At 45.1% G+C, this 24,173-nt stretch overlaps 1 protein-coding gene across 1 annotated transcript in view; it reads left to right on the top strand.

Annotated features, from left to right (window-relative positions):
- Window positions 1-24,173, top strand: part of prkag2a (protein kinase, AMP-activated, gamma 2 non-catalytic subunit a) — a 281,713-nt gene that overhangs the window by 33,103 nt on the left and 224,437 nt on the right. Inside the window, exons 2-3 of the mRNA XM_060900026.1 lie at window positions 1,032-1,103; window positions 16,404-16,695. Coding sequence (XP_060756009.1) covers window positions 1,032-1,103; window positions 16,404-16,695 — 364 coding nt within the window. The remainder of the gene's footprint in view (window positions 1-1,031; window positions 1,104-16,403; window positions 16,696-24,173) is intronic.

Here is a 24,173-nt window from a genome sequence, read left to right as displayed (position 1 = left end):
ACTTGCACATCTGTGAATGCATAATTTAATGCTGAAAGGTACATACAGGATTTAGAGCAACATATGCTACCACCCAGACAGCGTCTTTTTCAGGGACATCCCTGTTTATTCCAGCAAAGCAATGCCAAGCCACATTCTGCATGTGTTACAACAGTGTGGATTCATGGTAAGAGTGCAGGTGCTAAACTGGTCTGCCAGCCTCCCATTGAAAAATTGTGTGATTGAATTGTGTAGTGCAAAATATGATAATGCAGACCCTGGACTGTTGAGCAACTGAAGTCCTGTATCAAGCAAGAATGGGGAAAGAATTTCACTTTCAAAACTTCAGCAGTTAGTGTTCTCAGTTCCTGACAGTGGTAAACATGCCCCTGTCCCACCTTTTTTGGAATGTGTTACAGGCATCAAATTCAGAATGAGGTGGGGGGTTGTAAAAAATATACAAAGTTTATCAGTTTGAGCATCAAATATCTTGTGTTTTTATTGTATTCAATTGAATAAAGGATTTGCAGTTCATTGCTTTCTGTATTTATTTATGTTTTACACAGCATCCTAACTTTTTTTTTTTTTGGAACTGGGGTTGTAAAGTCAGTGAGAATCCATTATCCATAACCGCTTATCCTGTGCAGGGTCATGGGCAAGCTGGAGCCTATCCCAGCTGACTATGGGTGAGAGGCGGGGTACACCCTGGACAAGTCGCCAGGTCATCGCAGGGCTGACACATTACTTTGAAAGTTTACATTTATAAGATGCGCACACACTCCCAGAAAAAGGGTGCAAAAATCCCTTTATAACCTAAAACTCCTTTTACAGTACCTATAAAGGCAGATTGTATTGTACAAATCTCTACTTTAATTATAAATCATCTTTTTTTTTAAAAGTACACTGCAGCTACACTTCCTGATGAACTATACATGTTGACAGTACAAGAGATGCCTCTTGAGGGTATCATCCAAAGGACAAGGAAAGGTACAGTTTAGTACTATTTTCTTCCTGGGTTTATTATTCTAACATTTTCTCCCTCCTTTTTGCAGGACCTGAGCATGTTTGCCATGCCCTTCCTGGAGGGTGATGATGAGCACAATGACAAGGATGGTACACGTAAGGTAATGTCACCAAAATGGCACAATGTATGATGAACCCTCCTGTATTACTTTCAGTGAGATGCAAATTAAATTTATTATTATTATTATTATTATTATCATTAATAATAATAATAATAATAATGGGGGGGCGGCACGGTGGTGTAGTGGTTAGCGCTGTCGCCTCACAGCAAGAAGGTCCTGGGTTCGAGCCCCGGGGCCGGCGAGGGCCTTTCTGTGCGGAGTTTGCATGTTCTCCCCGTGTCCGCGTGGGTTTCCTCCGGGTGCTCCGGTTTCCCCCACAGTCCAAAGACATGCAGGTTAGGTTAACTGGTGACTCTAAATTGACCGTAGGTGTGAATGTGAGTGTGAATGGTTGTCTGTGTCTATGTGTCAGCCCTGTGATGACCTGGCGACTTGTCCAGGGTGTACCCCGCCTTTCGCCCGTAGTCAGCTGGGATAGGCTCCAGCTTGCCTGCGACCCTGTAGAAGGATAAAGCGGCTAGAGATAATGTGTGAATGAATAATAATGGGTATTATACATTACTAGTACTCTTTCAATGGTCCTTGGTGCAAAGAAAAGTCATATTCAAGTATGCTGTGTGAGTAGACTACGCTTAGTCATGTTCATCAGTTTGATGTGAGGATGTTCCTGTGATGTGCCTGAAGCTGCGTATGTGTTAGAAGTTAGAAAAAAAAAATCCGTGAGAAGCTCAGAGTGTTCTGAAAATGTGTTTTGTGTGTCCTCACAACTTGGCATTTAGCTTCGTGGAGCTGTATCCTGCTTCTGATGTTTTGATTATCACACTAATTGGATGTTAAGGAAAAGTCTTGATAATAACCCAATTTGTAATCAAGTGTCCACCTAATTAAAATTTGAAAGGCAAGCGGAGAGCTCACTGTGCTTGCCCCCCCCCCCCCCCCCCCCCCCCCCAATCTCAACTGTGTGCTTTGGGATTGGATGGTTTCCACTAGCCTGTAATATATAGACTGTAAATAATAATAATAATAAATGGCATCCTAACATCCTAAATGGCACCCAGATTAAATCATCATTTCTTCCCACGTGGCACATGATTGGCCTTTGGGCGTGCCATTGGAAAACGATGTTCCAATAGACACTCGAGGTTCTTTTAGTCCATCGTTGTCTTCTGTGCCGGCTGCTGATCTACTCCCAATAGGTCTTCCACTTTTCTCCATGTCTTGTTGGATGTGCGTTTATCAAACAGTGCTTGTTTCTGTAGTACGTCATTTTCTCTTTGGCAAACGTGAGCCAAATATTTAAGGAAGTGTAAATAACAGAAATCTTGAATGGGCTGGGAGTTAATGATTTCATACAACTGTTGGTTTGATATCTTAAAAGCCCAGTTTAGCTGGCCTTTGACTTGAGTTGCTGGGTTTATTCCTTTCTTCATATCTTCTGCATGGGGGACATTCTTGCGAGCATACCCTTCAGACACCATTTTCCTCAGGAAACAATTCCATACTGTTTCTACTTTTCATACTTTAGTGGAAAGATCCTGCCTGGGTATTGTAGAGCAGTGTTTCTCAACCCCTGGACCATGGCCTATTAGTAGGCCACAAAGCGCCATCTAGTGGGCCACGAATTTTTCAAGTTGAAGCAAATTTTTACTCCGAGTAGGGTACAATTACTAGGTTGCATCCGATGTCACATCCATCTCATTAAGCTATGGTCACACTACATACAGCTCGCGATGCTTTGCAATGGGTTATCGATAAAAATGAGGCATTTTGGTGGCGGTGCCTGGCGATATGCATGTGAGCTAAAAGTTGTGGTCACACAGCAGGTGAACACTTGACTGTCACGCCTTTGCGCACTTGAGCCTGGTGCAGCTCGAGGAACGGGACCTGGTCATTATGGGAAACACCTGATACTGATTTGAGCACAATCAGCACACGTAGATACGGATGCTGTTTTCACAGAGGCTTTGTGAAGCATTATCACTGTCATGTTTGTTTCTAGTCAGGTTTATAACGCTGTTTAAATACTCTGCTTTATGATTCTGTTTTGCTTTCGTTTGTGTTTTGTTTTTGTAAATAAACAAAACACTCTTCCTGCACTTAGATCCATCTACCGCCATTCATCTTGTTGTGTCCTGATCCACAGATTTTTAACCTAGACACACAGAAAAAGTTGTACGCCTCCATGATCTTCCAGGTTTTCATCTGTTTGTCCATGTAGAACAATGTCTGCAGCACCAGGTAGCTTGAGTTGTCCAGGATCTCAACGGATGGATAATTTTCCAACTCCTAGGAAAAATCCTTCTTTGTTAGCGTGTAAGGCTCTATCCCACTGAGTGGCTTCTATATCCACTTTTGAGTGTACTTCTTGGTTTTAAAAACTTGCTTATTTGCTGGACACAAACATGGCAATAAGTTCTTGTGTTAATGGACCAGACTCCACTTTTGGATCATTAATCCCTTTTGACTGAGAATGCCCTGCATGCATGGTTTTATATTGGCTTCTGGTACATCCATACAGTTTTAAATACAATACCTACAATTAAAAACAGTTTGTTTTCATTGCATTATTTAATTCCTGGGCTCCCATCTGTAACAGGGAGTGATGTTGCATGCCATTATTCCACTTTACAATAGATTATTAGATTCTAATAGAATAGATGAACCAAAATAATTAGGGATCTTTTTTAATGGGCCCCGACTGGTTACAAGTATGAATAGGTGGGCCTTAAAGCAGAAAAGGTTGAGAACTCCTGCTGTAGAGCAACCAAGAGCGGACACCTGCACATAAAGCTGGGTCTGCATAAGAAGAAGAAGCCTTTTTTTGTCACATGTACGCTCAAGCACAGACTTAAGCACACCGTAAAATTCATCCTCTGCATTTAACTCATTTGAAGCAGTGAACATAAACATGTGCACACAAGTGAGCAATGAGTACACACACGTACCCAGAGCAGTGGGCAGCTATGTAGCTATGCTACAGTGCCCAGGGAACAGTTGGGGGTTAGGTACCTGGCTCAAAGGCACTTCATGGCTGCCCCATGTTAACCTAACCACATTTCTTTGGACTGTTGGGGAAAGTGGAGCACCCGGAGAAAACCCACACAGTAGAGGACTGCGCGGGACAGAATTTTCAGTCCCGCTCCCACCCGTTCCCGCATTGTGCAGTCCCGATCCCGCAAAGAATTATGATTTTCAGTCCCGCTCCCGCCCGCAAATCCTGCATGATGCAGACGTTCGTGTTATTTCTCACGAAAGTTCTTGTCATTGGCTTGGGGAATTAAACATGCTGAGCTTAGCTGTGCTCTCCACTGACTGATCCTTCACCTAGCGCACGTAGCGAGGGTGCGCGTTGCCAGGCGGCATGCACAGCTGAGGCTTTACAGAGCTTCACTAGAGGAGCTCTGCTCTTCTGCCATGATCGGAGATCTCAAACACGGAAGAGCGGAAAGGAATCGGAAACGTACGCGAGATTAGACCACATTTTGCAAATTTAGGCATCTTAAAATGTTTTTATTAATGCCAAATAAAATATCCAGCACAAATTATATATGATAGACATAAATTAATAATTTATAAATTTTATTTTAAACACGTTTTTAGTTAGCGGGACTGCAGCTTATCACCTCTCCCGCCCGCTCCTGCATTGTGCACGCCCCCTCCCGCCCGCGCCCGCAATGAGCTTTCGAAATTTGTCCCGCGCCGCACTGCTTTGCGTCGGGTCCTGCGGGACTCCCGCGGGAGTGCAGGGCTCTACCACAAAGACACGGGGAGAACATGTAAACTCCACACAGAAAGGCCCCCGTCAGCCATTGGGCTCAAACCCAGAACCTTCTTGCTGTGAGGCAACAATGCTAACCGCTACACCGCCATGCCACATTTCTGTTGACTTTGGACACTTTTTTTTCTTTTATAAGCGTGATTTATCGAGAGTGAGATTACATTGCTAGCTGGCTACAACACCAAATCAGCTTATTTTCCATGGCAAAATTCAAATCCATTAATCAAACAAAGAATACTGAATCAAATAGGGTGCTATGATTTGATTTCACCAAGAAGCTAATTGAGAATAAAAGTGTGTGTACCTGCTACATACTGTATATTTATATGGAAATGCATGATTGGGTAATCAAACGATTACTCATGATTACCTCAAATGGACCTGATCAGGGCTTAAGGGATTATGTAGTTATTCATAGCTCATTATAACTAACTGTAGAGCTCTCTGAGGTGTGGGTGGAGCACAGAGGACGGCAGGACAAAGCTTCAGGTACGAATAGGCTTTTATTGCCAGACTTTTCAGTATAACAACAGTTTTATTCTGGTAAATACACACACACACACACACACACACGCTGTGTTCTTGTCCCGGGAAGAGCTCTCCTCTGCTCTCCCTCTGCCTCCTTAAATAGGGTGCGGTTACTGGGAAGACACACAAACACAGGTTAATTACTGTCAGGTGTAGTGATTCTGCCACTCACCTTCCCTGGCTCCACCCTCCTGTCACAGACCGGCGCTTGACCACGCCCCCGCTGCCACATACCCCCACCGCCCGACTCAGGCCGGGCGCCCGTCCAGCCGACTCCCCCCCGACGGGAGAGGAAGTCCACCACGACCATCTGCGCCCCCGGCCTGTGGACCACCTTGAAATTGAAGGGTTGGAGTGCCAGATACCAACGGGTGATCCGCGCGTTGGCATCTTTCATGCGGTGGAGCCACTGGAGGGGCGCGTGGTCTGAACAGAGGGTGAAAGGGCGCCCCAGCAGGTAGTAACGGAGGGCAAGGACCGCCCACTTGATCGCTAGGCATTCTTTCTCAATAGTGCTGTAGCGCCCCTCACGCACTGACAGCTTCCTGCTAATGTACAGGATGGGGCGGTCCTCCCCCTCCACCTCCTGGGACAACACCGCCCCCAGCCCTCTGTCCGACGCGTCGGTCTGCAACACAAAAGGGAGAGAAAAGTCAGGGGAGTGTAATAGTGGCCCCCCACACAGTGCAGCCTTTACCTCAGAGAAAGCCCGCTGGCACTGCTCCGTCCACTGGACCGGATCTGGCGCCCCCTTTTTAGTGAGGTCAGTCAGCGGGCTGGTGACGTCCGAATAATTAGGTATAAACCTACGATAGTAGCCAGCCAGCCCCAGGAACTGTCTCACCCCCTTTTTGGTCTTGGGCCTCGGGCAGGCCGCAATCGCTGCTGTCTTATTAATTTGGGGACGCACCTGCCCGTTGCCCAAGTGGAAGCCCAGATACCATACTTCCATCCGCCCAATCGCACACTTCTTCGGGTTGGCAGTGAGACCCGCCCACCTCAGCGACCTAAGGACGGCCCTCAGGTGTTGCAGGTGCCGCTGCCAGTCGTTACTATAAATAATAATGTCATCAAGATATGTGGCCGCATAGGTGGTGTGGGGCCGGAGGACCCTGTCCATCAGCCGCTGAAACGTAGCGGGCGCCCCAAACAGCCCAAAAGGAAGTGTGACAAATTGGTGTAAGCCGAACGGTGTGGAAAAGGCCGTTTTCTCCCGGGATAATGGAGTCAAGGGGATCTGCCAGTATCCCTTCGTCAAATCCAGTGTCGAGTAAAAGCAAGCCGTGCCTAGTCGATCGAGCAGCTCGTCAATACGAGGCATTGGGTACGGGTCGAATTTAGACACCGCGTTGACTTTTCTATAGTCCACACAGAACCGGACCGACCCGTCGGCCTTGGGTACCAAGACCACCGGGCTGCTCCAGTCACTGTGGGACTCCTCGACGATGCCCATTTCGAGCATGGTCTGAAGTTCTTCCCGAACCACCTTTTTTTTTGTGTTCAGGTAGCCTGTAAAGGTGGCTACGCACTACCACCCCCGGGGGCGTCTCTATGTGGTGTTCTATGAGGTTAGTGCGACCGGGCAGGGGCGAGAACACATCCGAAAACTCGGCCTGCAACTGGGCGACCTCCGTGAGTTGGGTCGGGGAGAGGTGGTCTCCACAGGGGACCGGAGAGGTACGTGATGCCAATGTCCCTTTTTGAACCTCTGGCCCCAGCTCCGCCTTCTCCGGAACTACCGACACCAACGCCACGGGGACCTCCTTGTTCCGGAGTTTAAGCAGATTGAGGTGGTAGATCTGTAGCGCCCCCTCCCTGTCCGTTCGCCTTACCTCATAGTCGACGTCCCCGACTCGCCGTGTGACCTCAAAGGGTCCTTGCCACTTGGCGATTCATTTGGAGCTCGACGTGGGCAACAGTACGAGTACCTTATCTCCCGGAGTGAACTCTCTAAGGCGCGTGCCCTTGTTGTACAGGCGGGCTTGCCGTTCCTGGGCCTGCCGCAAATTCTCCTGAGTTAGGTGGGTGAGCGTGTGGAGTTTTGCGCGCAGGTCCATAACGTACTGAATTTCGTTTTTACTCTGTGAAGGTCCCTCCTCCCAATTTTCTCGCAGCACATCTAAAATGCCGCACGGCTTACGCCCGTATAACAATTAACACGGGGAGAACCCCGTGGAGGCTTGGGGGACCTCTCGCACTGCAAATAACAAGGGTTCGAGCCATTTATCCCAGTTATGTGCGTCCTCACTTACGAATTTTTTAATTATATTCTTGAGGGTGTGATTGAATCGTTCAACTAAACCGTCCATTTGTGGGTGATAAACGCTGGTGCGGATCGGCTTAATACCTAATAGCCCATACAGTTCGTTCAGTGTTCGTGACATAAACGAGGTGCCTTGGTCAGTCAGAATCTCTTTCGGGATTCCAACCCGGGAGATGACGTGGAAGAGGGCCTCCGCAATACTGCGTGCTGAGATATTGCGAAGAGGCACTGCTTCCGGGTATCGCGTTGCATAGTCCACCAGAACTAATATAAAGCGGTACCCTCGTGTTGACCGATCTAATGGCCCGACGAGATCCATCCCAATTCTTTCGAACGGGGTCTCGATCAATGGTAGGGGGCGCAAAGGTGCTTTTGGAATGGCCGCTGGATTTACTAACTGGCATTCGCGGCACGCCGTACACCACTTACGGACATCGCCGCGAATCCCCGGCCAATAGAATCGGGCCATTATCCGGGCTAGTGTCTTATCCTGCCCTAGGTGTCCAGCCATGGGATTAAAGTGAGCCGCCTGAAATACCAATTCCCGGCGGCTCTTTGGAATTAACAGCTGTGTGACTCGCTCTTTCGTCTGAGTGTCCTGCGTCACTCGGTATAATCTATCCTTCATAATAGAAAAATAGGGGAAGGACGGGGTGGCGTTCGGCTGGAGCGTTTGACCATCGATTACTCTCACTTGGTCAAACGCATGTCGCAGAGTCTCGTCTCGCGATTGTTCTAATGGGAAATCCACGAGGGATTCCCCAACAGAAAGAGATGGGGCTGGCAGCTCCTCACTCTGTCGCGGAGATGACGTAGACGGCTCTGCGACAGCAGCTCCAGCCAAAGCGACACCGGGACCTCCCCCTGTCAAATGGCAGGACCCACTCTTTACTAGGCGCGTCATTAAACCCCGAAATCCCGGCCAATCAGTCCCCAAAATTAAAGAGTGGGTAAGGCGAGGATTAACCGCCGCCTTCACTATAGATTTTTCCCCTCTGAAAAATATGTGGACTGACACCAAAGGGTAGCTGTGAACATCCCCATGCACACACAACACTTTCACCCCCTGTGCTCCCCCCAATGCCTCGTCTTGCACCAGGCTTTGGCGGATCGAGGTCTGATTGCAATCAGAATCCCCCAACACCTGATATGTAGCCCCTTGGACACTCACCGGTATGCGATACGCTCCGGCCCGATCGAGGGCAGCTTCTGGCGCGTCGGGGATCCGTACCACCGAGCCCACCTCCATTGCTGCGCACTGTTGTTGCAGGTGGCCCGGCTCCCCGTAGCGCCAGCAAACCGGCCCGGGCTTTCCCTCTGCACCGGTGCTCTGGGGCTCACTCACCTGAGGGGGGGGAGAGACAGACACAGAAGGGAGAAACGGGAGGGCACCACAGGTGCGGCGGGCTGGCTGGGGTGGAGCCAGCCCCCGTCTCCGTGGTGGGGGAATGGGGCGAGGACGGGACACAGAAGGGAGGGGAGAAAGAGAGAGAGAAGAGGAGAGAAGAGAAGACGTCGTCGGCTGTCCTGCCGCCGGAACAGCCGCCAAATGATCCTCTGCCAGTCCTACTGCCTGATCCAGCGACGCCGGGCGGTGGCACTGGACCCACTCCGTGGTTCCGGCTGGTAAGCGGGCGATGAACTGCTCCAGCACCACCTGATCGATGATTCCCTCGGTGTCGCGATCATCGGCCCTCAGCCACCGCCAGCAGGCGTCCCGGAGCTGCTGGCCGAACGCGAACGGCCAGCCGACTTCCTCCAACCGCAGCGCGCGGAAGCGCTGGCGCTGTTGTTCTGGTGTGTGCCCCACGCGCTGGAGGAAGGCCCGGCAAAGGTCCGCGTAGGCCAGCCGGCGGTCGGCGGGGAGCTGTAGCGTGGCCAGCTGCGCCTCTCCCGTCAGGAGGGAGAGGAGGCGCACCGCACGCTGCTCCATCGACCACCCCGAGGCTTCGGCGACCTGTTCGAACAATGTGAGGAACGCCTCGGGGTCGTCTTGCGGGCCCATCTTGGTCACGGTGAGGGGAGACGGGCCCGCGGCCGGGGCGCTGGTGGACCCCACCGACGCGAGGAGATGCCAGAACGCCTCGCGATCTTCCTGCTGGGCCAGCACCAGGGCTTCGAAGCGCCGCTCTTGCTCCTTTCGGAGCGTGACGAGCGCCTGGTGCTGGCTTTGCTGAGCCGTGGCGAGGGCGTGGACCAGGTCCGCGAACGGGGAGGATTCCATGGGGCTGTGAGGTTGGTGCTCCACCTTTCTCCCGGGTTTCGGCACCACTGTAGAGCTCTCTGAGGTGTGGGTGGAGCACAGAGGACGGCAGGACAAAGCTTCAGGTACGAATAGGCTTTTATTGCCAGACTTTTCAGTATAACAACACAGTTTTATTCTGGTAAATACACACACACACACACACACACGCTGTGTTCTTGTCCTGGGAAGAGCTCTCCTCTGCTCTCCCTCTGCCTCCTTAAATAGGGCGCGGTTACTGGGAAGACACACAAACACGGGTTAATTACCGTCAGGTGTAGTGATTCTGTCACTCACCTTCCCTGGCTCCGCCCTCCTGTCACAGACCGGCGCTTGACCACGCCCCCGCTGCCACACTCACTTATGCTGTTATGAGCTAGTGTTTTTTTTTTTTTTTTTTTTAAACAAAAGGCCCTGAGCAACACAAGGTGACCCTGTGCTTTTGCATGCCTCAAGTTTTGATTGGATTTTTGACTGTTTATATGGATGAACAGTGCTAGAAATACTAAACACTGCTGCGGGTGAAAAACGCACTGATTTTTAAAATTTTCCAGCAAAACAAAAAAGAGGCTTCTAACAGAACTGAAAGGAAAATTTATTTTAAAAACAACATGGTTTAAATGTTATTCATGTCTTCAACTTATTCCTTTTGCAATATGAAGGACAAATACAAATTTAATGAATTCTACCACCCACTCCTGGTTTAATGAATAACAAGAACTGGTTTATTTCATCATTTATGATAATTGTACAACATTTTATTTTCCCTCTGGCTGAAATTCTAAGCACTGTAAGAAATCATGGTGCTCGAGTAGAAGGGGAAAAAACCCCAAAAAGAAATGCATATTTATCAGCTGTGAGCTGCATGTTTCTGAGCCTCTCCTTGCTAATTGTTCGAGCGCAGCACCATTATAAACTGAAGAGCATTAAAAATGCCTCCACATACAGTAACATTATCAGCAAGAATTCAGTAGCAATTTGAATTACATTGAGCCACAGTTTATCTACTGAAAATGCACTGAATCACTACATAACTGGTCATGTTAACACCATTAAATGGTTTATTCCCAGTGTTTGATGGTCAGTAAATGCAAACTAGTGAGACAAAATAATCAGCAGCTATTTTGTTTAAAGGTCCCATGGCATGAAATTTTCACTTTCTGAGGTTTTTTAACGTTAAAATGAGTTCCTCTGACCTTCTTAAGTCACCCCAGTGGCTAGAAATTTCATAATGTGTAAACCAAACTATGCCCAACATTTGAGAATGGCGCGTCAAAACGGCGCGTTGATAAACTCTTCCCTTGCCTACGTCAGCAAGGGAGATGATCCCCACGCCCCCCCTCTGGATTCCCACCCACTGTATGGATTGCCCGCCCAGCTCAAAAGGTGCCACCAAACATGGAAGTTGCGCTGTACATGGATGTGACAACACAGAAAGGAGTCTGTTTTTACTGCCGACGGGAGAGCCCCTGAAGACGCAGTGGCTTAATTTTATTTACTCCAATAATACACCGTCGATTCTACCTAAGACGGTGTATGTTTGTCGGAAGCATTTTCCTGATGAATGTTTCCACAACTTGGGACAGTAGGGCAGGTTTTGCACATCAACCGTCACTGAAGCCTGGGTCCGTACCAAGCATCCTTGCCGCATCAGCCACAAACACCGAACAAGTAAATGTATAACTGTTAAGTCGTTTTGCCGTGTTTTAAAATCGGTGCCACATTAGCCTTGCAATGGCTACATTAGCTGTGCAGCTAACCGCTTCCTGCAGTTAGCCAGGTACTCTGCGCTACAAAACCAAAAAGCATGCAGCATGCTCTGTTAAACTGAGTTTAGTCTGGAAACTGACTGTAACTTATGAGCTTATGTTTTGCCGTGTTTTAAAATCGGTGCCATGTTAGCCTTGCAATGGCTACATTAGCTGTGCAGCTAACCGCTTCCTGCAGTTAGCCAGGTACTCTGCACTACAAAACCAAAAAGCATGCAGCATGCTCTGTTATAATAGCCAATCAAAACAGTTTTTACAAAGATACCCACATTCTTTTTTTTTTTAAGTCACTCGTTCATTTTATTTGTTTGTTTGTTCAGTAAAAACCCAAACATTTGTTGAATTTATTTTATTTCCTCGCGTCGCACCTTAATGACGTCAGCACGCGGTATTTTTCCCTTCGCGGTTTGTTCCTTCTCTCTCGCCATAGTACGACACCCACATCTGCTTGTTCTGACCCACTGGAGGTAGCGTCACAGTGCTGTTAGCCAATCAGAGGTAACACATTTCATGTCATGAATATTAATGATAAGACCCGCCCCCACCCTCTATCCTTCCCCGCCTCCTGCTTCTCATTAGCAAAACGACACACTGGGAAAAGCGCTGAAATGGGGCTTTCTCCCAGGAGGCTATATCTACGTGCCGAGGGTTCATTTCGAGAAAGGCTGCGGATATAACATCCGGAAACCTCCACGAGCCCGTTTAAAGCATCAACAAACCACCATGCCATGGGACCTTTAATGCATCAGTACAATAGATCAGTTAAAGCTAGACGGCCTTTCGATTTCAGAAAATCAGTGAAATTTGGTTCCCTTTGAAATTTGATCATTGTGATGTATTTTTATTTCTGCAATATCTAAAAATAAACCAGGCCATTCTGTGGCTGGGAAGTTATTTAATTTGAGGGGATTCCCTAGCACAGGGGTTCTCAACCTTTTGCAACCTGGGCCCCACCAAAGCTGGTTCATTGCAGTTGGGGGCCCCTCTTCTCGCCCCGCCCCCATCCCCCCCCCAAACACACTCACCCGCAGTGACGCCACCCGACCTACAGCACCTTATATCGACCGATAGATAGATAGATAGATAGATAGATAGATAGATAGATAGATAGATAGCCCTGGGCTAGATTATTATTATTATTATCATTATTATCATTATTATTAGTAGTAGTAGTAGTAGTAGCAGTAGCAGCAGTAGTAGCATTATCCATAGTAGACTAGCAGTAAGAAAACAACAAAAACAACAAATTATTTGGGTAGAGCTGAAATGGGGAAAGCAAAAATACAGTGTGGGGTAGTAGTCTTTAAAAAGACTGTTTGGGTTTTGCGCTGTATCGATGGATTGATGATAGTAGACTAGCGAGAGTCGGCACGAGTTAACTCGGCAAGAAACCAGACTAGTGTGTGTGTGGCAAGCACTCACACGGTGGCCACGGTATGCAGACTCACTCACGTGACGTTGCGTCATGTTCGCGTCACGGGCTTAAAATAACCTACACACAAGATTTTATGATAGATTGATGATAGATTTTATAATAGTATTGATTTGTATGTAATAGTCCAATGTCCTGCATTTTGACATGGGTAAATGTGTTGCATCTGCTTAGCTACTATAGCCTGTTGGCCCCAGATTTTTTTTTTCCTCCATACATGAAGCCTACTCGCGACCCCCCTGGAGTACCTCCGCGCCCCTCCGGTTGAGAACCACTGCCCTAGCATGTGCATGAAATCGCTCGCTTTGCGCAGTCAAGCAGACCAAGGAAGTCTGTGTGCGCATGCGCAGATTTACCACCTTCTTCTTTTGGGTTTATGGCAGCTGGTATCCACAGTGTTGCATTACTGCCATCTACAGGTTTACCTTGACCGTGCACTGACGGTTACATCATTCTGTTGCTAAACGAACAGCTGATCACACCGAGGTGCTCGCTGACTGCTGATATTTATTAGTCTAGTCCTGCGTTTCCTTTCCTTCGCAACATAACATCTTTTCTTCTCGCTTTCTGTTACTGTCGTCGGTCTTTCACGTTTCATTCTCATACTCACATCCTCCATTTTTCTCTCCCGTTTCAAATTTGTATCCCACAATGCCTTGCACGAATGGGGAAAGCCCACCACATGATGCATGACGTCGTATCTTGAATTGGGTCATGGTGAAGCAGGAAAAAATAGCACTTTATCCTGTTCTACAGGGTCACAGGCAAGCTGGAGCCTATCCCAGCTGACTACGGGCGAAAGGCGGGGTACACCCTGGACAATTCGCCAGGTCATCACAGGGCTGACACATCGACACAGACAACCATTCACATCTACGGTCAATTTAGAGTCACCAGTTAACCTAACCTGCATGTCTTTTGGACTGTGGGGGAAACCGGAGCACCCGGGGGAAACCCACGTGGACATGGGGAGAACATGCAAACTCCACACAGAAAGGCCCTCGCCAGCCACGGGGCTCGAACCCGGACCTTCTTGCTGTCAGGCGACAGCGCTAACCACTACACCATCGTGCCACCCCTTTTTATGACCTACACTTGAAAAATCTGAAAGGCAGTCTACCTTTAATGTTAATGTTTTTAAGCAATATTACTGTATTCCAGCAGACTGTCTTCTGTTGGTCATGTGCTATAAATTAATGCTTCTCAAAGTGTAATCCAGGGGTCCAGGAATCATAGATGGGCGAGCCATTGTATTTTTTACCTCCACCAAGGTTCCAGTTTTCAGTGTGGTTTTTGTTTGTTTGTCTGACTGTAAGCAGGATTGCACAAAACATACTACCACGATTTCCATGAAATTTGGTGGAAGGGTGTAGCATGGGCCAAAGAAGAATCCATGAAATTTTGGAATGGATCCTAGTAATGCGGCAGATACACGAATTATTATTCACTTTCGCTAACGTTGCGACATTTGGCCTTGGCAAAAGTCTGTGCTCAGCAATACCATACATCTTAAAGTTCAATAGTGATGAAACATAGCCAGTGTCATAGTGGCTATATCACAACCCACATTTACATGTATCAAGTAATCGTCTGGGACACATGTAGGCACATGCAGTAATTCTAATAATTTTGGAAATGTATCCAGACATATAAAGTGGCTGGGTTTTAATAGAAAAGTTATCTATCTTTGGTGGACATCTGCACTCTTTGAGTGCTCTTCTATTTTGTTTGCTTGTTTTCACAGTATTGGAAGTCACAATTAATTATTATTAAACCCTCACTCTCGGGTGGGGAATACTGGTTTACCTCTCTCTGTCTGTCCGAAACACCCTTTTTCTCAGCAACCACAAATCATAGCCACTTGGTACCAAACTTCAGCTTGGGGTTCTATATCATGTATACCGTTTTCAGGTCTGTTCCATATCAACTTCCTGTTTACCGACTGAAGTATTTATGAAACATCAAGCGTGGTTTTACAAAATTTTTGTAACACTTTTCTCAGCAACTACAAATCACAACTGCTTGATATTTGGTACCGAGCTTCAGCTTGTGGTTCTGTATTATGTATACCGTTTTCAGGTCTGTTACACATCAACTTCCTGTTTACCGACTGAATGTATTTATGAAACATATAGGATGGATTTTGATGCTATTTCAAGAAGCAAAATGCTATTTCGAAATGACCATTTACAGTACCAGGATGCTATTTGAAATCCCCGGGGAGAACACTGCTCTTTACTTGTTTCAGGGTTAATTATTTGTTGAAGTCAACATTCATAATAAGTGTCCTATTCCTTTGATTGCTTGCATTCTGATATAAGCAAGAGCAGGGGTATACGTAAGTGAGCAGTAGCTCACAGTTGATCTTGTAAAGATCAAAGTTATTGCACTGTGAATGTGCATGAGCAAATGGCTAATGCAACATAGTTTGTAAGATGCTTTACAATTGGTAGTTACTAGCTAGCAATGAAACTCCGAGTAATTAGCATCCATGCATTAACAGGCGTTCTTCTCCCAGTTAGTTTAAATATGATGCTGTCCTGGTCTTCCTACTCTTTCCCCTTAAGTATCCAACACCAACCCCCCAGACCTTTTCCATATTTTGTAGTATTACAACCTGGAACTGAGCTGAATAATACTGCAGTAGGTGCAACAACAAAAAAAAATTGACATCAAGTGTCCCATTATCTCAGGAAATGAGCCTGTTTCTGGAAGGCATATTTTGTTGGAAAACATACCTGAACAGTCTCTCATGAAGACTAAAGAGCTATCAAAACAAACAATGACCAAGTTCTGGAAAAGTATCAGTAACGATTTGGTTGGAAAAATCTCTAACTCTGAACATCCAGTGAAACTCCATTATTAAAACATAATACAACTATGGCACAATAGCAGTTATAGGGGTTTTTCCAACAACAGTCAGTGAGAGGGCATAAGAAGCCAAGGGTAAGCCTCCAATATGATGCTACCACCACCGTGCTTTACTGTGGGGATGGTATTCTTTTTGTAAAGCTTGCTTTGCATGACGTCCAGAAAGTTCCATTTTGGTCTCATCAGGCCAGGGAATGTTTTCTTACATGTTTGTGGAGTCTCCCACATATCTTCAGGCAAACTCTGAACTTCATGGGATGTTCAAGGTTTGGGATATTTTATTATAACAACCAATGATTGATACTTTTCCATAACTTCCCAGACTTCTTTTGATAACTATTTTTCCCTGTTCTCCAGCAAACTCCAGGGCATTCTAGGAACGGTATTTTATACTTAGATAAATGTAAATGTTGAGTTCATTATGAGTTACTTCTTTGTATTGGGTTTTACCTGCAGGAGGAGATCAGCTGCCACTCAGCTAGCCCAACAAAAGGATTTTTCAGCAGGAATCCATTTAGCCGGCCCTCTAGCCCCATGTCGGCTCCAGCAAGGTCCAAAACCAGCCCTGGGTCACCCAGAACCATCTTCCCTTACCCACTATATCAGGACTCCCCACCTAAATCACCCCGCCGCCTCAGCTTTTCTGGAATCTTTCGCTCATCCTCCAAGGACTCATCTTGTGCCTCCCTGTCCACTTCCTCTTCTGCCTCTCCCGTCAGTATTAAACTCTTCTCCCGTGCCAGGAAAGGTAGGTCTACTCATTTACTTCTTTTGTCTTAGATGGTATGCTTTGGTGGAAAGATAAAACAGAACTTATTTTATTTATTAAAGAGCCACAAGGGTGCCAGTGTCTAAAAAGCACTGGAAATATAGTGATTGACAGGGTTTGGAGAAGTCTGAATTATGGATTCTCTTAACATGCAGAGTGAGATTTCATTGTTAGACAATGCTGTTAGAAAGGTTTGTATTACATGGACTTTTGTTGGGGCATGGTGTGGGGTGGGTATTTTTTTTGTACTGGCTCCACCCTTGTCCTGGCATTGGTCTGTTCTCTAATGTGGGCACCTGTTCTTAGTTTAGCCTTTGATTAGTTTGGCTTTTTTACACTTTTTTCTTTGTGAGATCTTGTAGTGCATTACTGAGCCTTTTTTTTTTTAACTTTCTGATTATGGATTGTTCTTTTGTTAAAGGTTCTGACTGCAATGTTGAATTTTGAGCAAAATGTTCTATTTCTATTGCTGTTGGAGTTTTGAGATGTTTCGCTGCTGCACACACCGTGTATCCTATGTATAAATGCTTTGCTGAGATAAAATGCGTCCCGCATTTTACGATTCCAGAGACTGCTGAAGCAAGTGAGCAGCAATATCATGCGACCACTGTGGGCCATGTTTGACCTACTTTTAACCAAAACAAGTTCGCATAGGCAAACATGGCAGACTCCGCTCTCCCACCAGCTAAAAGCCAGCGGAAAAGAAAAGGAAAGCCTGCCAAGATAGAGCAAGGTTAGATGATGTCATTTTTCTGGACAAATAACTAAATCATTCTAGCTAGTGCTTAGCTATCTTAGTCTTAGAATGCATGGACTTGACTCCACAGTAGTATGGAGTTATACACCTAATATTTAGATCTTACAGAGAAAGAAACAATAACAAAAAAGCAGCAACAGAGAAAAGCTATAGTCATCTTTTGTTTCAGAGATCTATTTGCAAATGTCAACCACAAATTACATCCCTGCAACTCAAAACTCTCTGAGGTCGATGCAGAGTCATTATGTTTTCTGCGCATTGCCATCTTGGTGTGACGCAGTTCCATAGTTATGCTAATAAGTTAAAGCTCCTTGCATTCGGCTAGTTCCGTAGTGCCATACTGTTTTCCTCAAGAGGAAGGAAAACGGTCCAAAAACGGAGAAAAGCAACCCTCAGCACATAAAATGATCACATCTCGTGCGCATGATATTGTTCTTGCAAGACAGAGGAAAATGCCATGAACGATTAAAAAGAATCTGAAAATTTCAGATGACTGCAGTCAGCACCTTTAAGTTGCTATCATACTGGCTCCCACTAGATTTCGATTATGATGATAATTATTGGTTTGCCTCTTCTTCTTCTGTGCCCTGACTCATTATTGCATATGACAAATCCATTTGTTTATTTTTTCCTTTTCTTCTGTACTAATACACACACACACACACACACACACACACATATAATATAAAATTGTGATCTTTGACCTAACACTGTAATATGATCACCATTACTAGCGAAAAGCATATTTGTATGTACACTTCTAATATCTATTTTTGTAACCCATTCATGCTCATACTTGAAATTTACATTTTCTTTGCTAGAGCTGTTCTTGGTGCTCTGTGGAGCACAGATCTGAAAACAAAAACGAAAAGTATAATTTTTTGTTTGTTTTATGATTTTGGTTCAAAATGTTTGGTGTTTTAAACCCAACACACACACACACACACACACACACATATATATATATATATATATATATATACATATATATATATATATATATATATATATATATATATATATATATATATATATATATATATATAATATGATAGTTAGCGCTGTCGCCTCACAGCAAGAAGGTCCGGGTTCGAGCCCCGTGGCCGGCGAGGGCCTTTCTGTGTGGAGTTTGCATGTTCTCCCCGTGTCCGCGTAGGTTTCCTCCGGGTGCTCCGGTTTCCCCCACAGTCCAAAGACATGCAGGTTAGGTTAACTGGTGACTCTAAATTGACCGTAGGTGTGAATGTGAGTGGTTGTCTGTGTCTATGTGTCAGCCCTGTGATGACCTGGCAACTTGTCCAGGGTGTACCCCGCCTTTCGCCCGTAGTCAGCTGGGATAGGCTCCAGCTTGCCTGTGACCCTGTAGAACAGGATAAAGCGGCTACAGATAATGAGATTATATATATATATATATATATATATATATATATATATATATATATATATATATATATATATATATATACACACACAACCCCGATTCCAAAAAAGTTGGGACAAAGTACAAATTCTAAATAAAAACGGAATGCAATAATTTACAAATCTCAAAAACTGATCTTGTATTCACAATAGAACACAGACAACATATCAAATGTTGAAAGTGAGACATTTTGAAATTTCATGCCAAATATTGGCTCATTTGAAATTTCATGACAGCAACACATCTTAAAAAAGTTTGGACAGGGGCAATAAGAGGCTGGAAAAGTTAAAGGTACAAAAAAGGAACAGCTGGAGGACCAAATTGCAACTCATTAGGTCAATTGGCAATAGGTCATTAACATGACTGGGTATAAAAAGAGCATCTTGGAGTGGCAGCGGCTCTCAGAAGTAAAAATGGGAAGAGGATCACCAATCCCCCTAATTCTGCACCGACAAATAGTGGAGCAATATCAGAAAGGAGTTCGACAGTGTAAAATTGCAAAGAGTTTGAACATATCATCATCTACAGTGGAAGAATCTCTGTGTGTAAGGGTCAAGGCCGGAAAACCATACTGGGTGCCCGTGATCTCTGGGCCCTTAGACGGCACTGCATCACATACAGGCATGCTTCTGTATTGGAAATCACAAAATGGGCTCAGGAATATTTCCAGAGAACATTATCTGTGAACACAATTCACCGTGCCATCCGCCGTTGCCAGCTAAAACTCTGTAGTTCAAAGAAGAAGCCGTATCTAAACATGATCGAGAAGCGCAGACGTCTTCTCTGGGCCAAGGCTCATTTAAAATGGACTGTGGCAAAGTGGAAAACTGTTCTGTGGTCAGACGACTCAAAATTTGAAGTTCTTTATGGAAATCAGGGACGCCGTGTCATTCGGACTAGAGGTCTGCGCAGGTCGGATTTTTCAGTCCTGCTCCCGCCCGCACCCGCATTGTGCAGTCCCACTCCTGCCCGCGCCCGCAAAGGATTATGATTTTCAGTCCCACTCCCGCCCGCGCCTGCCATATTTTGTCCCGCTCCCGCCCGCAAATCCCGCATGATGCAGACGTTTGCGTTATTTCTCAGGAAAGTTCTTGTCTTGACACGACGTGATGGTGCCCCGCCCCCTACTTTGAGTGGATTTGAGCATAAATATCTACAGCTCACGTTTGTTATTGTTTACCTTGTTTCTGAATTCAGCATGTAGTATCTCTAATAATAATAATTAGTGCTGTCTAACTATTAAAATATTTAATCGCAAATCGCACATTTTTATCACATGAGAAACCATTGTAATTCTCTGATCAGCATAAAAAAGTGAATGGGCTTGCTTTGTACCAATGGTGGTTTTTTTTTTTTTTTTTTATTGCAAAGCAGAGCTAGTAAAAGAAGTGAATTTGATTTACTGCTTGCGTTAGTCTACAACTTTAATCAGAGAGACATGTTACACAGTGACTGTAGGCTTGACTCAATGCTATCCCAGAAATCCTTCCTGTAATATGCAAATTTGTCCGCCTCTGATTGGACAGCCAAATTTGCATATTACAGGAAGGATTTCTGGGATAGCATTGAGTCAAGCCTACCGTGACTGTGTAACATGTCTCTCTGATTAAAGTTGTAGACTAACACTAGCCGTAAATCACTTCACTCATGGTTCTCTTGCTAGCTGGGTGTGAACTGTGAGTCATTAGAGTGATCAAAGGATTTCCCCTTAGAGTGATCAATGGCAAGTTTAAGATGCCATTTCTCACTCAATCTGGTAATCTGACTTTCTCTGCAAATTTAGGCATCTTAAAATGTTTTTATTAATGCCAAATAAAATATCCAGCACAAATTATATATGATAGACATAAATTAATAATTTATAAATTTTATTTCAAGCAAGTTTTTAGTTAGCGGGACTGCAGCTTATCACCGCTCCCGCCCGTGCGCGCATATGTGCACTTCCGGTCCCGCCCGCGCCCGCAATGAGCTTTCAAAATTTGTCCCACGCCGCACTGCTTTGCGGCAGGTCCCGCGAGTCCTGCGGGACTCCCGCGGGAGTGCAGGGCTCTAATTCGGACTAAAGAGGAGAAGGACAACCCAAGTTATCAGCGCTCAGTTCAGAAGCCTGCATCTCTGATGGTATGGGGTTGCATTAGTGCGTGTGGCATGGGCAGCTTACACATCTGGAAAGACACCATCAATGCTGAAAGGTATATCCAGGTTCTAGAGCAACATATGCTCCCATCCAGACGACGTCTCTTTCAGGGAAGACCTTGCATTTTCCAACATGACAATGCCAAACCACATACTGCATCAGTTACAGCATCATGGCTGTGTAGAAGAAGGGTCCGGGTACTGAACTGGCCAGCCTGCAGTCCAGATCTTTCACCCATAGAAAACATTTGGCGCATCATAAAACGGAAGATACGACAAAAAAGACCTAAGACAGTTGAGAAACTAGAATCCTACATTAGACAAGAATGGGTTAACATTCCTATCCCTAAACTTGAGCAACTTGTCTCCTCAGTCCCCAGACGTTTACAGACTGTTGTAAAGAGAAAAGGGGATGTCTCACAGTGGTAAACATGGCCTTGTCCCAACTTTTTTGAGATGTGTTGTTGTCATGAAATTTAAAATCACCTAATTTCTCTCTTTAAATGATACATTTTCTCAGTTTAAACATTTGATATGTCATCTATGTTCTATTCTGAATAAAATATGGAATTTTGAAACTTCCACATCATTGCATTCCATTTTTATTTACAATTTGTACTTTGTCCCAACTTTTTTGGAATCGTGTGTGTGTGTGTGTGTGTGTGTGTTAGCTATCGCTCTGTCCATCCGTCTATAAACATTTTTAGTTTCCGTAGCATAACTCAAAAACTATTAGGAATTTTTTGATGAAACCTCAGAGTTATGTTAAGTGGCTAGAGGAGTTGTGCCTTTTGACATTTTTGGAATTTTTTTCCCCTGTATTTCCATGGCAACCAATTAAACTTAGGAAAATTTGGAGTGGGGTTTCATTTTTTTGGGGGGGGGGATCTCCTGATGACTCTTGTTTTGTTTCTTTTTTTTTCTTTTTTCAACAGTCATTGTTTTAATTTACCAAAAAGTAGTTTGGACAATAACAATAGAAAATAAGAGAATGCCTGTCACCTGAAAACCACAAGAAGTTTGAATATTATATATTACAGTACATAATTTAGTGAAATATTCTCATTCATTCTCACGATCTCTAGCCGCTTTATCCTGTTCTACAGGGTCGCAGGCAAGCTGGAGCCTATCCCACCTGACTACGGGCGAAAGGCGGGGTACACCCTGGACAAGTCGCCAGGTCATCACAGGGCTGACACATAGACACAGACAACCATTCACACTCACATTCACACCTACGGTCAATTTAGAGTCACCAGTTAACCTAACCTGCATGTCTTTGGACTGTGGGGTAAACCGGAGCACCCGGAGGAAACCCATGCGGACACGGGGAGAACATGCAAACTCCGCACAGAAAGGCCCTCGCCGGCCACGGGGCTCGAACCCGGACCTTCTTGCTGTGAGGCGACAGCGCTAACCACTACACCACCGTGCCGCCGTGAAATATTCTTATTGGACATTTTACATTTTTTGGACAGTAAGCACTTTAAATATCAGTTTGCAGCAACAGCACTAATACTCCCGGTTTGAATCAGAGTACGCATGTCCATTCCTCTGCATCTCTAGAGAGAGTGATGGTTCTTTTTTTTGTGTGTGCGTTTTAATAAACCCAAAGTCACCATGGAGCCCTTAGTGATTTGGATAATTATGTGTCCTGCTCATTTAATTGGTGCATGAGTGTTTTTCAGCACAGAAAATTCCAGTAAATGAATTCTGGCACTCCCTGGTATGACTTTTCAGTCAAGTGATACTGCCTGAAACCAGAGGAAATTAAAGAAGATGCTTGTTACAAGCTTCTCTTCAGCACAGGAAATGCCTATAATTCTCGATGATATAGGCAGCACAGTACTTTGCATTAAAGTCAGACTGTAGCTTGTCCTTAGGGGTTATTATTTGGAGTGGATGGCTTAAAGGACATGCAGGTAGCTTTATGCTCATCAAGGAACCAAAAACAAAGTTGGCTTTCACAGACCGGAGCATCTCGGAAAAGAGTTTGTGGTTTTTGACGACCTCCTTTGTAGAATGTGGTTAAACAGAGAATCAACAGAAATGGTGATCTGGCTTCCTAAAGCGAGACAAAAATGGAGCAGACCCTGTTATTTGTAGTTATTTTATAATTGTACGTTTATGCAATTAAGAGTAGAACAGTCTCCACAAAGCTCCTGTTGCCTTAATTTTGTTTAGTCTACATGAAAACTCTATTCATTTTACTTGTACGCCACACAGAAAATTATGCAAGCGATTTTGAAGTAAAGGTGTATTTTGGATGCCATTATCCTCTGAGTAAAGTGACCCATAATTAGAAAAAAGGGGTGATTGATGTATTGTCAGAAGCTGGAGTGTTGGAATGGGTCTCAGCTGTGGGATGATATCTCTCTCTCTCTCTCTGGTAAAGTATGTACAAATGTAGACCAGAGGTCATGGATTAATGCCATCGCTGACATTGGGCTGGGATTGGTCCAGTGCAGTATGCTGGGATACTGTTCTGGGACTGCCAAAAGTCCTGCCATTCTGATTGTCAAGGCATGTTGTAGAGGAGAATATCACAGTAAATCAGTGGGAATCATTTAATAAGAGTTACTTTTCATTTAAACTCCAGGTGCTGTTTCTGAAGGAGGGGAACAAAGACCATTTCATGTCTTGATCTCTAAAGTTTGTACAGATTTTATTTAGCCCCAAGGGAACTATTTTTTTCAACTTGGAAAAGGGCCTGGGTTGGGCGAGCAGGGTCAGTTGAATTTCAGGAGCCTTGGTCAAGGGGTAATAGCAATGGGACAGTTCTTGGACTAGAAAGCACAATCTTTGACAAGCCCTTTGACTCTGGTTATAACTGAATTTTGAGTAAACAGGTTTTCTGTTCTTTTCTTAGTATGTGAAAACTTAGAAAATCTTGTCTCACATGTAATACAGATGCAGTAGTATCAGTAATAGATGCAGAAAACCCTCTCTTGTCTGATTTCTTAAAGGGGCTACACAGCTTGTTTAAAGGGGCAATGTGTAAGATCTAGCCACCTGCCAAATTCATACTGAACACTCCAAACAAATAGGGGGCAGTATATCACCAGAAAGTTGGGGTGCCCTGTGTCGGTGTTGTAGTTGAGTCACTAAACCCCGAGTCCAGTCTCGAATCCCCAGTGTTCAAGT

Source organism: Neoarius graeffei, chromosome 19, assembly GCF_027579695.1.
Source record: "Neoarius graeffei isolate fNeoGra1 chromosome 19, fNeoGra1.pri, whole genome shotgun sequence".
In the NCBI taxonomy this organism is placed as follows: Eukaryota; Metazoa; Chordata; class Actinopteri; order Siluriformes; family Ariidae; genus Neoarius; species Neoarius graeffei.
Note: the sequence above shows the minus strand (reverse complement) of the source record. Positions and strands in the feature narration are given on the sequence as shown.